The 13,523-nt window shown below is 37.8% G+C and overlaps 1 protein-coding gene across 2 annotated transcripts; it reads left to right on the top strand.

Annotated features, from left to right (window-relative positions):
• The first annotated feature begins 1,670 nt into the window (after positions 1 to 1,670).
• On the top strand, positions 1,671 to 12,717 carry stard3 (StAR related lipid transfer domain containing 3). 2 transcript variants are annotated; one of them, XM_032587677.1, is made up of 15 exons: positions 1,671 to 1,744; positions 4,244 to 4,465; positions 4,562 to 4,639; positions 4,799 to 4,876; positions 4,973 to 5,026; positions 5,324 to 5,441; positions 5,522 to 5,617; positions 5,717 to 5,772; positions 5,859 to 5,951; positions 6,737 to 6,799; positions 9,052 to 9,147; positions 9,237 to 9,316; positions 9,475 to 9,579; positions 10,506 to 10,599; positions 11,134 to 12,717. In XM_032587677.1, the coding sequence occupies exons 2-15, from the start codon at positions 4,271 to 4,273 to the stop codon at positions 11,266 to 11,268; spliced, it is 1,341 nt and encodes a 446-aa protein (XP_032443568.1). In that variant the 5' UTR covers positions 1,671 to 1,744; positions 4,244 to 4,270; the 3' UTR covers positions 11,269 to 12,717. The 2 variants fall into 2 exon arrangements, with proteins under 2 accessions (XP_032443568.1, XP_032443567.1); XM_032587676.1 differs by having other exon boundaries at positions 5,321 to 5,441.
• Positions 12,718 to 13,523: the final 806 nt, after the last annotated feature.

The following is a 13,523-nucleotide window of genomic DNA, read 5'->3' as shown; positions in this document are numbered from 1 at the left end:
ACGGAGTTGACAGTGCATGACGGCGTTGACCCAGAACTGAAGGTGGTGGCAAACTAGTGAGTAAAAAGAAAAACTTGATACATGTCAAGTAATGTAATTTATGTAAAATACATTAAAATGAAATAACTGCACACTTAAGTGAGATTTGTCAACACTATCACTGAAAGAGTCACACTGTCAGTTAAAAACTCTGATGGAGTGGACATCTGACGGACTTGACAAAATGCCAAACTACCTCAGTTTATATGATGTTATTCTGAAGGAGGCCATATTGTAGCTCATCAGGTCCATGAAATCGTTACAGTATACTGAAATTAAGCATTTATTTCGCAAAACTTCATCAAAATTTTGTAAATGGTCATTTATGGTGTTGACACATCATGGTTGTGACGAACAACTTAGGAAACTAAAGAATAACATAAGCTAACTAGAGAAGCTTAGCCCTCTTAGCAAATGAAGAGAAAGGAAGAGGTCATGGGGTCCTCAGAAGTTCTGATGCCCCCCAATAATGCCAGATTTTTTTTTTTTTTTTTACAATAAAATAAATAAAATATTCAGCAAACACCAGGAAAATATACATTGTTGTGCTCACATGGCCCAGGTTAGTTTAGTCAGATATTTTAAAATATATATATATTTTGTGTATATTTTATTCAAATTTTGTGCTTTATCCATAGGACCTGTTTTGTCCCTCTTCTCAAGAACCACTAATCAGGGATGAAATAAGCCGGTAAATTTCGGTACCACCACAAGATTCTGCGCTGGTACTTACCAGGAAGAGGGGAGAACGACTGTCTGTTGTGAAGGCCTCATTCAGAACCAGTCACGGCTGCACTATGGGTCAGAATTCGCTTGCAATATGCACGTCAACTTCCAAAACACGATGGTTGCTAAGGGGATTGGTGCATTTGATTTAATGAACTGGGACATTTTACACGAGTGGTGTACAGACATTAAAATACGCCGCTCGCCTTGAGATAAAAAGAACAACAAATCTATAATCATCTACAGAGTTTTATATAAGAACACAATGGAACAGTTTTTAATTCAAACGAAATCAAAAGTTGACAATGCAGAGGACAATTGATTCCTTGTTCAAAATAAAAGTACGGGAAAACGAAGATGAAAAGTACAAAATCAGAAAAAAATCTGCAGAAGATTTGGGGCAAGCTGAGGCTGAGGGTGAGTAGCGCGACCAGTCAGGACACTGCATTTGAGTATACTACCACATAATGTGCTAATAGGCAGTAGCCTGCCATATGTGGTAGGCCACTACCTATTATGTGACCAGAAAAACCCATACTGACTTTGAGTTAGATTGAACTGCAGCAAGCTAATATCAATGATTCATACAGCCTGCCTTACCAATTAAAATACAGATGTTTTCCACATTGCCAAGTGCTTCTAATTTCTACCTTATCCATACAGGTAGCAGTTAGTACAGTCAAAAAAAGTTTTATTGCTGCTTTGTAAATGCATGAATGGAGAGATAATGAGCCATTGACTCTTTCTGTCATAATGCCGGCAAAAATTCAAAACTACTTTCACCCCTATTTATAAGAAATATACTTCTTGTCAAAACAACTAAAACCGGCTGTGCAGTCAGCGTGTTGAAATATGAGTCTTTGATATTTGTCACGTCACTCACCATTTGTCGGAGAAGTGTAGTGATGCATCTTGGTACAACAATTCATCTTTGGCAACTCCGGAAGACTCGCTAGCCGAGGATGTTGTGCTAACTCAAGTGAGTTTACTGCTTTAAATTTCCCATACGAGCCTTTTCTAACAGTGTCTCTTATATTGGTGATAGTATTCGCTATAGTTACCTCATGGAAATATAATATGATTATTTTATTTTACATTTGAAGTTGTTACCTGGTAAAACTTGGTAGGAAAAAGGTTTGTGAAGCTAACAGGGGAAAAGCTAGCGGCAGTGAGTGTCAGTTAGATAAATATAACTTGATTTGTGCATGTTTAATTAATTTATTCTGGGTTTAGCTTGATAACCTGGAAATGTTCCTTATTTGTTTCGCACTAGTAGCCACTTTGCTAACACACACAATTGGTTATTTGTTTGTAGCTTCGAGTAACGACTCGTCAGTCATGGGATTTCACACCAAATATAACCCGAACTTCTTGTGATGTAAACAGTTTTCGCTGTAGTTGGAGAGTCCTGGACTTATTTATCAATCCTAGGGCAAAGGGTCTTTAGAAATGGCTGCAGAGATAATTAGAAAGCACACGGGTCTGAATGTTTGTCGGTTCATTGGCCTAACAAGCAGGCTGTTATACTGCTACATCTCTACTAAAACCCGATGTAATAGAGCAACCATTCTTATTTAAAAAATGATTCAGCACAATAACATCCTTCCCGTGAGTGATTTTAAAACACAAGCTGTCTGTCATGAACACTGAAGTGCATAAATAAATTGGTTTAATCGCAATGCAAGTTCAGCTAAAACAATTTATGAGGCCAGTTGGAGACCAAAGTAATGTTTAATGGTTCAGTGAATATTTTATGTTAAGTAGACCATGTTTAACTCAACCAAAAAACAATTATCAAAATGAAATCATTTCCTTGCAAATTAAATGATGGTGCAGATGTTTTCAACGGCAGTTGTGTGTATGTTTCAGCTTAAATTTACCATAAGCAGCAGATAAGTCAAAGAAGAGGAAGTCTGGTAATGTGTAAACAGACATCACATTTGTGGGAAGCATGATCAGGTTGATGGCAAAAGGACAATGAAAGCAATTGTTAACTTCATAAGCCAAAGTAATTGGTCCCATCTTTTAATATCACTTCTCCTGGTTGTCTGAAAAAAGCATAATACCTAGAAGGCTTCTTCGCTTGGTAACTTATTTACCACTTATACTTAGAAGTCATCAATTAGGCTCAAAATTATTGAATATTTTGAAGTCTTGCCAAGTTAAGATTTTAAATGATCTTTCAGTTTTACCAAACACTTTCCTCTGACTCCAATTAAAATCATGGTTTAGGACAGGACCAGCCATAGTCCTGACTTAAATTTCACAATCTGTGGAACTAAAGGTTAATGTAGTTCCAAGATCAAACATTGTGAGTGCAAAAACATTAATTGTCAGAAATGCAAGTGGGGATTTACAAACATTTAAATGCTAATAAACACTTTTTTATTGATTATTGGAAATGGCATAAATAATTTTAGACAAAACTTGCGGAGACTCGTGCAGTGTAAATCGAGGCTGCATTCATTGAAACAATTTGTTTCATTTATATTCACCTCCTTTACAACTACCAGGGCGTGGACACATAACTACATTGTTTTCAAGCCTCACAATATGTTTCTTAAAGCACCGAGCTGTGGACTTGTTCCTCCAGCTCTGGGTATCTTCTGCCTTTGTTTAGCTTCCCTCGAGGCTACAGACAGTAATGTTTTGTCCCTCGCTCATGTTTCTCAGTATGAAGCACATTTAACAAATCAGTAAAAAAAAAAAAAAAGCATTATGAAGAAGAAAAAAAAAACATATATAAGTTGCTCTGGACTGTAGAGGTGTTTCACACCAGCCTTGTTTAGTCTGTTTTAATGGTATTTTTATTTGTTTGCCTAGAAAGATCATTTGTTTGGGGAGGTGTGAATACACAATCGAACTCTGATACGGACAAAAAAGTGAACTCTGGTCCGACTAAAAAACTAGATCTTGCTTTGATTGAAATAAACTCCGATGCCATTCAAATACATATGAGAATGCCAGAGACAGTTCCAAAAGCAGGAAGTGGTCTATAGCGCAGGGCCTTCTGGGTAAATGCAACCAAAATAAACGTGTCGATCTAGCGCTGGTGGGGGAAATGGCTTGTGGTCTTTACCCAAAGACACAAACAAAATACTACAACACCTATAGTCAGATGCCACTCCATTTGTTTACATTTTGTGAATAAGGAGGTTGTGCTCAATGTCTTCTTCTGAGGTTTTTGTGTCATTTCCTTCAGTGATTCGTGGTGCAGCGCCACCACAGGCAAGCGAGTGAACAGGTTGCTCAAAGGGTTTGGTTTGTTTCATAGTGTGAAAGCGAACTGCAGCAGCTAAAAATTTAACAATTGTTGTACTTTTGGTTCCCAAAGCGAGTCTACCGGACTATCAGTTGTGGAAACACCTGAAGTCACAGGACCACCCAAACTGAGAAAAAAGTGTGACTTATAGTCTGGAAAATACAGTACTTTGATGTGAGATTGAATCAACCCTATTTTTTTTTTTTTTTTTTGCAGAGGAAACATACCACTTCGGCAAAAGAGATGCAGGACGGGGGCAGCCTCCCTGCCATTGCCTCCCTGAACTCCTCCTACTCCACGTCGCTGACCCTCCCTACCCCGTACCTCCTGCTTCCACCTGTGGCACGCAAAGCTGTCTCTGATGTCCGACGCACCTTCTGTCTCTTTGTGACCTTTGACCTCCTCTTCATCACACTTCTGTGGATTATAGAGCTAAATGTAAATGCGTGTTTATTCATAGACATGTTTAAGATACAAAACTTCAATTCAATTGACTTCAGTAACCGTTTGGACTCCTCCCTTGTTGTCCTTCAGGTGACTGGTCCAATTTTGGAGAATCTAGCAGATCAGGTCATCAGATATAAGTTCAAGTCTTCCTTCTTTGACATAGTCGTAAGTGCCCAATCCTTATTGCTTTGGTGTGAATCTAAATTTTATGATCTTGACTCTATTTGGGGAGCTTGGATGTACATTTCCTTCAGTCGAAAGCATTTGCAAAGTTTAGCACTTGGTGACATCATTTGCTTCCCCTTCTCTTCTTCTTCATGTCAGCTCCTTGCCTTGTTTCGTTTCCTCTGTCTACAAATTGGCTATGCAGCGTTTCGGTTGAAACACTGGTGGGTTGTCGCGGTAAGTCAGCTCAGACACAGCAAAACACAGTTATTCAAGTGAAAGTCTCCTATCTTTTCTGCCGAACATGAATAAGAGCTCAGTTATTTCCTGCAGATTTCAACTCTAGTGACCAGCGTCTTCCTCGTGGTGAAGGTCATTGTATCTGAAGTGAGTGCCTTACTGTTGCTGGACGTTCACAGTTCGGTTTGAGCAGCGCACGCTCATCAGCTGAACCCTCTTCAGCTTTTTCACTTCTGCTTTTTGAAATTCCCAGCTTATGTTTGCATAGGCTTCATCAAGAAAAAATACTTATCTACTCCATCTATCTAAAGCACCAAGCCCTTTTCCCAAATAGATATAGCGTAATAAACCTCTTATCTTGTGCTGTAAGGACTTGCCTACATATGCATAATAAAAGTGAAAGTATCCCCTTCTTTCTTTCTTCTTTCTCATTGTGCTCAGCAGCTCTTGTCCAAAAACGCCTTTGGTTATGTTTTACCCATCACCTCATTTGTGGTGGCGTGGTTGGAAACCTGGTTCCTTGACTTCAAGGTTCTCACTCAGGAAGCCGAAAATGACCGAGGTGAGAGAAAAGTCACGAGTGCAAACACACCTCAACAGAAATTTACATCCTCTTTAACTGATTTCCTCCTCTGACCTCAGCTTACCTAGCAGCATCAAACGCTGACAGAGCTTCTATGCTCTACCCCCACCCTGTTTCTGATGGACAGTTCTACTCTCCACCTGAATCCGTTGCAGGTGATGGTCTTATAATATTTGCCATTCATCTTCTGTGTATTCTTGTTTCTTTCCTGATTTCTGCAAGTAGTCATTTTTTACTGATCTTTTTGTCTGAAGACTCAGACGAGTATTTGGATGAGGAGGGTCTCAGGTACAGCGCTGCCACATTTCAGGTACCTGCATCAGCGCCTGCTGACTGTTTTTAATTTAATGATCCTCCTCCTCTCGTTAATTTCTCCATATCTGGATCTCGCTGCAGGAGAAGGAGTACATCAAGCAGGGTCAAGAGGCCATGACTGTGTTGGATCATATCCTCGCCCAGGAGGAGAACTGGAAGCTTGAGAAAAGCAGCGTAAGGACATCTCTCTGGTTCTTCCCTCAAGCTGTTATTTCTGGGAATAAATTCAATCTTTTATGAACGTACTGGTCAATTAATCCAAACAAAACATAGCTTTTGGAAAATGTTTTTCAATTTATGATTAAAAAAAAAAGTCAATATCAAAATCATTTATGAGAGATTTTTCTTCACCTCATTGTTAATGGTATCGGGTAAAGTAGTAAAGCTTGATGGAAATAGTTTCGTAGCTTTTCAAACCGAAAGAGAAACCCACTTCCTGTCTTGCAGCATTTTCTGGCAGTGATGAGTTGACATTATTTAAAGCTCAGATTTATTTTCCGCATTCTGAATTTCAAATGTTCTTCACAGACTCTTAAAAGTGGAAAAGGTGTGAAATTTAATTTTCACTTCATTGTCATGTATGGAAAAGTGATTTTTTTTTTTTACATTCTATAAAAGGTCAAATTTTAATTTCTTCAAGAAATGCTTTTTCTAAACTATAATTTTTAGCTATATTACGTTCCTTTGGTTTGTCACAGCAAAACTTCACTTCATGTTAATCGTTTCATACATTTCTTTCTTAAACTTTTTGTCCATTTTCTCATTTAACAAACAAGCTGCAATTTGTTATATTTTGACTTGAGTAAATCTTAAAAGTTTTTATTTAATGTATATATTTATGTATCTTTGTCTCATAGATTTTGAAGTAGATCTAGTCTAAAAAAAAAAAAGATAAAATATGGAATTGTTTGGATTCCAGTAAAACCTTCTGATGCTGACAGGATTTTGTGTTTTGACAGGACACGGGAGACGCCGTCTACACTCTGGAGATGCTCAACTACGGAAAGATTTTTATTCTGAAGGTACTGCAAGCGTGAAACATTGTACTTCATTGTCATACAAAAAAAAAAAAAAAAAACACCAATCACATCTAACCTTGGTTTGTGTTTTTGCGCTTCAAAGGAGCTATGCAAGTTCAGACTTTTTGTCCCTGACTATTTTTTATATTATTTACAAATCATTCAAGCATAAACATCTTATCAGACTATATTATTTCTTCCAAAACCATTTGGAAGAAATAATACAATTGTGATTTCTACAGTGATATCTTAAAGCTAATTTCAGATAAAAGGGACGATTGTTCAGATGAGTTAACAGTAGATCAAATATCTTACTACTGCTGTCTTTTGTGAATTCACCAAAAAATCAGATAAAATGGAATTAAAGAGATTTCTCATAGTATAATTGGAAGGGATTTCTTAGTTAATGCATCTACATCAGATATGACATGAAATAAAATGGCTATACATCGTTTGCGGTAGTTGGAGTGAATTTTGAAGCCATTTCTGATGTAAGGGGAACCTTTGGTATCGCGAGCTGTTTTACTTCTGCTTCCACATCAAAATGTAAACTATTGTTCGTCTGTTTTGTATGTTTTAAAAGATTTCCTTCTAATTTACACATCCTTCATAAAATGAACAGACCGTATTTGAAGAGTTTATTTTTGGGATCTAAAATACAGCGATATCTTAAATTCAAAGGTGAGAGTCAGTGGAGATTTCCCTCATTTATTGGGAAAGATTATAAAAAGGGCTGTAACAGTTAATCGAATTATTCGAGTTCCTTGATTACTAAAATCCTTCGACACTTTGTTAAACTGTATTTTAATATTTAATCCACTGTGTTCCAACCGGATAAGTGTTTTTGTTCCACAGCACTCTCACTTCCCTTAATGAGCTGCTGGTGAATGCTAAATGCTATTAGCATAACATTGGGTTAAGCCCAGTTCACACTACACGATTTTAGAATTGTCGGCCGATTTTCAAAACCTGAGAGACCACACACTAGCCGACCAAAATCGTAGGTATAACGTGTTCGATCGGCCCGATCGTGCATTGTGTGGTGTTCAGCCAGCCACACAGCAAGAGCAACAAACCACACACGAACTGATTTCTCACCGACATTCAGGTTCCAGACCGAAAATACAGGAAAAGCCCACTATAACACATGTGAATTTAGAGTAAACAAACATGGTCGACAAGCAATAGCGACAGTGTGTGAGCTTATTTTAAACATAAAAGATGTACCGGTAACAAAAAGAAAAGGCGTTGGATAAAAGCGTGGAAACGGGGCACGCGGCGGCTCTATTTTTTTTAAAGTTACGTTTTTTTTCTCTATACCATTTGTGTGTTTAGATTATTTTCTGTTCTGTCGTCTCTTTAAGCTTCATCGGTTAATTAGTACTTGCTGTTTTAATGTTTACAATTACATTGAGAGCAATATGCACAAAATAATGGCTACAAGTCCAGTTAACTCATTTTAAAACCAGGCATTAATCAATGTTTTATGAGTGACAATTACATTCTGTAAGCATCAAGCCCTGACTGAATGAATAAAATTATCGTTATTACCTTTTTATGTCACTTTAACGGTGAACAGCTGAAAAATTACCGGAATCAACTGTGGTAGCAATTTCGCTCCAAATCCTCTCCTTGTCATTTCTGTGGGTATTCTTTGCACGAAATGTTGAATAAACATTAATGTTGTTTCCACATATCATCTCGGATGTCTGCTGGACTCTGGGTTGCGCCACCTTAGCTGTTTGGGGTTCCTCTCTCTGCTTTCTGAGGGAAAAGTACGGAGGGGAATCCGTGCTTTCTGATTGGCTACCTGTCACATTCAACAAGCTAGTTCTCGCTACCAGTCAGGGAAAACCCCACACTCTGCGATAATCCAGCATGTTGAATACGTCCGATTTCAGATGGGAGCGGTCTACCGACTGGACCCAATCAGTCGTAACACACCACACACTGCAGGATGATCGGTTATGATTATCGCAAGCGGCAATCTTAGAATGCAGAACGTTCTAAGATTGTCATAAGGGGGAAATTGGGGCAAAAAATCGTGTAGTGTGAACTGGGCTTTACCAAATGTTCCCCTCGTCAGTTAACCTCTTTGTTCACGCTTTTTTTTTATGACCCAGCAGTAAGTCTGCTTTGATCATAAAATCATCTGCTGAAGCATGATGTACTTTGGTCCTCTTTTTGTTTTTTCTCTGCATTTTTTCATCTTTTACTTTATTCCTCAGATTTTGTGCCTTATTTCATTTGCTCAGGCCTTTATGCAGTGTCCCGCGGAGTTCGTTTATCAGGAGACAATTATGCAACCAGAGAAAATAGCTGAGTGGACCAAAACAGTTATTTCCTGCCAGGTGATGCACCTCTTTGTTAGATCAAACATTTTCCATTGAGAAGTTTTGCAGAATTAAAACTTAATAGTGCACTGTCCTTTTGGCCTCAGGTCCTCCAGAGAGTTGACGACAACACTTTGGTAACACACGACATTGCCGCTAGCGTAGGGGGAGGCATCGTGTCTTCCAGGTACATCAGCACAGCAAAGATCGGGCTTCCTTAGATCTCTTACTTTTTTCCTTCTGAAAGGATTTGTTTGTTATTTTGTTTCAGATTTCTTGCCTGAAACAAAGTAAGTTGATTTTATTTATGTGCTTTCTGTTTTTTGTTTTTGTTATCTCTTTAAGGGACTATGTTAATGTTAGACGAATCGAACGCAGACAAGACTGTTACATTAGTGTTGGCATATCAACCAACCATGATGCCAGGCCGCCGAATGATCGCTGTGTCAGGTCAGTTCATGCCTTCACCCGGATTTCTGTCATCTGTCATAAACCAGAACTTGTTTTCAACAAGTAATTGTTTTAAAATGATCCAGCACTAGTTGAACATGTTGACCTAAATATGATGTAGTTTCTCTATAAACTAAAATATTGCTGTTTGTGAAACGGCAAAACTCCTAATTACTTCAGAAATAAACGTCTTTTGTAATGTTTTTTCACCCATGGAGGTCGCCATTTTTTCCACCGATGGGTTGATGACGTCATTAGGTCCATTCTGTCCTGGAATCTACAGAGTAAACACAGGAAGGCTAACTTTACCTGAATTGTTGTTTATTATATTGTGTTTGACTGGTGTAATTTTAGATGATGCTACACTGTGTGCCTGTTCGCTGTAATTTAAAAAGGAAAAAAAAGTTAGGCGAATCTCGATAATTTCCCATGACCTCTTGTTATTTCTAATTCCGATCAATTTCAATGCACTCCGGTTCAAATTAAAAAGGCTTAATAACTTTACTCATCACTGTTTTGGCTGGAGAAGCCAGGCAGTTGGACCAATTTGATGTCATTTACCCAGAATGCATTGCAGCGTGAACAACATGGCGACATTTGTGTGAATATTTTATTAAAATTTGCAAAAACTAAATAACCTACAGTATTATTACTGTATTGTTTTTACATCTAAGATAAATATTTCCCAAATAAGGTTTATTTTTATACCTAATCGTGGATCCCTTTAAGGGGTAGGATTACATAAGTGTTCCCTTCTTCCTACTCCTTTTCAAAATAAAAAGTAGTGGTAAACAAATAATCTTGTTCTTGGTTATGTATGCACATGTTTTCTCTGTCCTACTAATAAAATCTTGTTTGAATTAAATGAATCAAAATCAATTTATAACTTTTTTTACTTCCTGGTTGCTTTTTATTGGTTGTTCTAGGGGAGAAAATCGCCCAGGAGGATTTGTGGTTCTGAAATCCAGCAGTAACCCATCTGTCTGCACATTCATCTGGGTCCTCAACACAGATTTTAAGGTGGGGAATATGAACACAGAAATCTTTGTCTTTTTTTTTGCATGTAAAACATAGGGTTGCAGTCCTTTCCTCTTCTTCATCACTTGATCTTGCTTCTTCCTCCAAAACTGCAGACATATCGCTCAAATCTTTGCTGAAACTGCTCACAACTTCCACTGTTTGTATACAATTGTTTACGCTTTGACTTACCCTCATTACTTTTGACCCAGTTACTACAGATGAAAAATGCGACACTCACAATGCCATGGAATTTATAGTAGCCTGTGAAAAATACTTATTAAAGTCTTTTGTGTACACAGAATGAAAGCGCAGTAGTCAATCTTTTTAAATCAATTGGTTGTAAGTGGTTTTATTGTGTCAGTGACACTTTAAGGACTTCTTCATAAAGCCTGAAGGATTATTTCTCATTTTAAGGTTGGTAAGGAAGTTTGGCAACATGTAGGTAAATTTCAAAGCAGATTCAAAACTCTTTGACAGAACAGTCTATGTAAATATGTTCAGTCAAACACCTAACCTTCAGTTGTTCTTTTTTAGGGCCATCTGCCCCGCTATCTCATCCACCAGGCCCTACCTTCCGGCATGTTTGAGTTTGTGAGCCAGTTACGGCAACGCATCGCTGACCGTAATCCCTCCCTTTACCAATTACGTTGTCCTCCTCATCAACCATGAAGCCTAAAGAAAGGCAGCCTGGGAGGCAGAACTCCTGAACCCCAGTCATTAACCTGAGGAGTGGAGGCGTCATCCTGTGGAGCTCCTGAGCTGAAGGGATGCGCGGCCAGCTGCCGTAACTGAACTGACTTTACCTGTAAGCATAGGAGGCCATATTTCAGATCAAACAGAGTGATTTGGACAGAACAAATGATTATCCTCAAACTATTTTTTTCACATTTGACTGTTACTCTGACTCCCACTAGGACATGGGATTTGTTCTGAGTTCAGGTGCGGCGCACTCTCTTTCATGAGGAGAGGATCTGTGAGAACTGTTGTCACAGAACAGAAGCAGCTCAAAACCTATTGTTGTTTATCGTTTATTAATTTGCTGCTTTTCTTTCTTTTTTCTGCACCTTCTTTACACCTTCCTGCCTACATATAACAGCCATATTCTTATTATTTAAAAAAATACTGTTATAGATGAAGAGGATGCACTATTACCTGCTCACCACTAGAGGGCGACATGACCAATGTAGATTGGGAAAAGGCTTAGTTTTTTTTCTCCAGTACAACAGTAAAATCTGTTGTACTGCCCTGTTGTTCCAGGGTTTTTAACCAGTTTTTTGTGATTTCCACAGTGATATCTTAAAGCTAATTTCAGATCAAAGGGACGATTGTTCAGGCGAGCTAAAAGTAGATCAGACATCTTACTACTGCTGTCTTTTGTGCCAATCACCTCATGTGGCCTTGTTGGGGGCAGAATAATGAGCTGGAGTAATTACATGATTTACAAATAAATTGAAGTTGCAATTTATTTCGTCATGCGTGTGAGACATGGATCAAACTTTTCATTTCTTCAAAACTCAGCTTGTAATGATGGAAAAACTTCCCCTTCAGCTTAGTGTTATTAGTCTGCATACTGGTGGTACCACGCTCCTCAAAAATCATCATGGTTCAAAGGTAATTGTCCTGAAATGTGGGTAAAAAGTTGTGGGGTTCTTTTTTACAGAAATTTCAGTTATTTTTCCTAATGGAACACATTTGTGGATTTGACTTTGAGGAATTTTGTTTTTGGAAGCTGCAATTAATATAGGTGGAAAAAGAGCTGTGTAAGACGGCTGAAATATTTGGGTAATAACATTACTCAAATGTATTTGTTCTGACTTTTTAAGGTTCCAACAAAAGGAATTTCAAGTGAAAAAATGTAAACAATGTGCCTTCATTGCAGTAATATAATATACTGGGCGTATTGCTTTTTTGTTCATTTTTTTGTATATTTCCTATGACGGTCTGTTGATGCACGAGAAGCCTGCTTGGAGCGCTTATGTTTACTTTTTCAATATTAGTTTGCAGATCACTTTGTAATTCATTTTAACATCAAACATGTTAATTCAAAGCCATCACTACTGACCAACTGTTTTTACTGAATCTTAAGTGTCTTATATGTAATAAAACATCAACACCTATCTTGAGATTTCTTTTTTTTTTTTCACAAATACAGGTATAATTCAAACTGAGGCCAATGTTTTGTTTTTGTTTCTTTTTTTCTACTTTTAGTAACAAAACAGCACAAATGTTTGACAAATTTCAGGTCATAAACAGCTTTCATAAACCGTTATTTTTCCAGTTATGGACAATTTTTCATACATCTTTTTCGCCAACAAAGCTCTTAGTTGTGAGATTTTTTTTTGTCATTTTTCATGTTTAACTCTTTATTGCTTTGCAGAGGGTTGATGATGATAAAGTTAGTGAAATGTAATAACAGAAAACATTTAAAGGTCTTTGAGTTTTTGCACTTCTGGTTCCACCACATTTTTTAATTGTTATTCCACCACTTTGATTTTCTTTTCTCATGGTGAGAAAATATTATGGGGGTGGGTTTCAGTGTTTTGTTGTTTGAATCATCAGCATGTTGAAAATACCAGTGATTAAATTTTCTAGTAACGTTCAGTTCTATCAAACATATCCCTCTAATCACAATACAGGGACATTTGGAAGAGAAACTGGCCTGCAGCACCACATATTAGGTTTAGAGTGGGAATCATGTGCTCTTCCATCTTGTTTCACACCAGGCATACCGTCTTACCAAAATATGTTGGCATTATCTGAGCTTCCGGATAACTTTGTGCATTGCTCTCACAAAGTCCTGCCTATTTCCACAAAGCTCTACCTTAAAGCTGTGCTCCTTCAGAATAGCGGGAGCAGCAATTAGCAAACACTTGGTGGAACAACACATCTGCTGAGCTTATCGTGCGAAATACATCTCAGTTCAA

The sequence above is a fragment of the Xiphophorus hellerii genome, chromosome 16, assembly GCF_003331165.1.
Source record: "Xiphophorus hellerii strain 12219 chromosome 16, Xiphophorus_hellerii-4.1, whole genome shotgun sequence".
In the NCBI taxonomy this organism is placed as follows: domain Eukaryota; kingdom Metazoa; phylum Chordata; class Actinopteri; order Cyprinodontiformes; family Poeciliidae; genus Xiphophorus; species Xiphophorus hellerii.
This window is presented reverse-complemented; position numbering and strand designations above follow the sequence as displayed.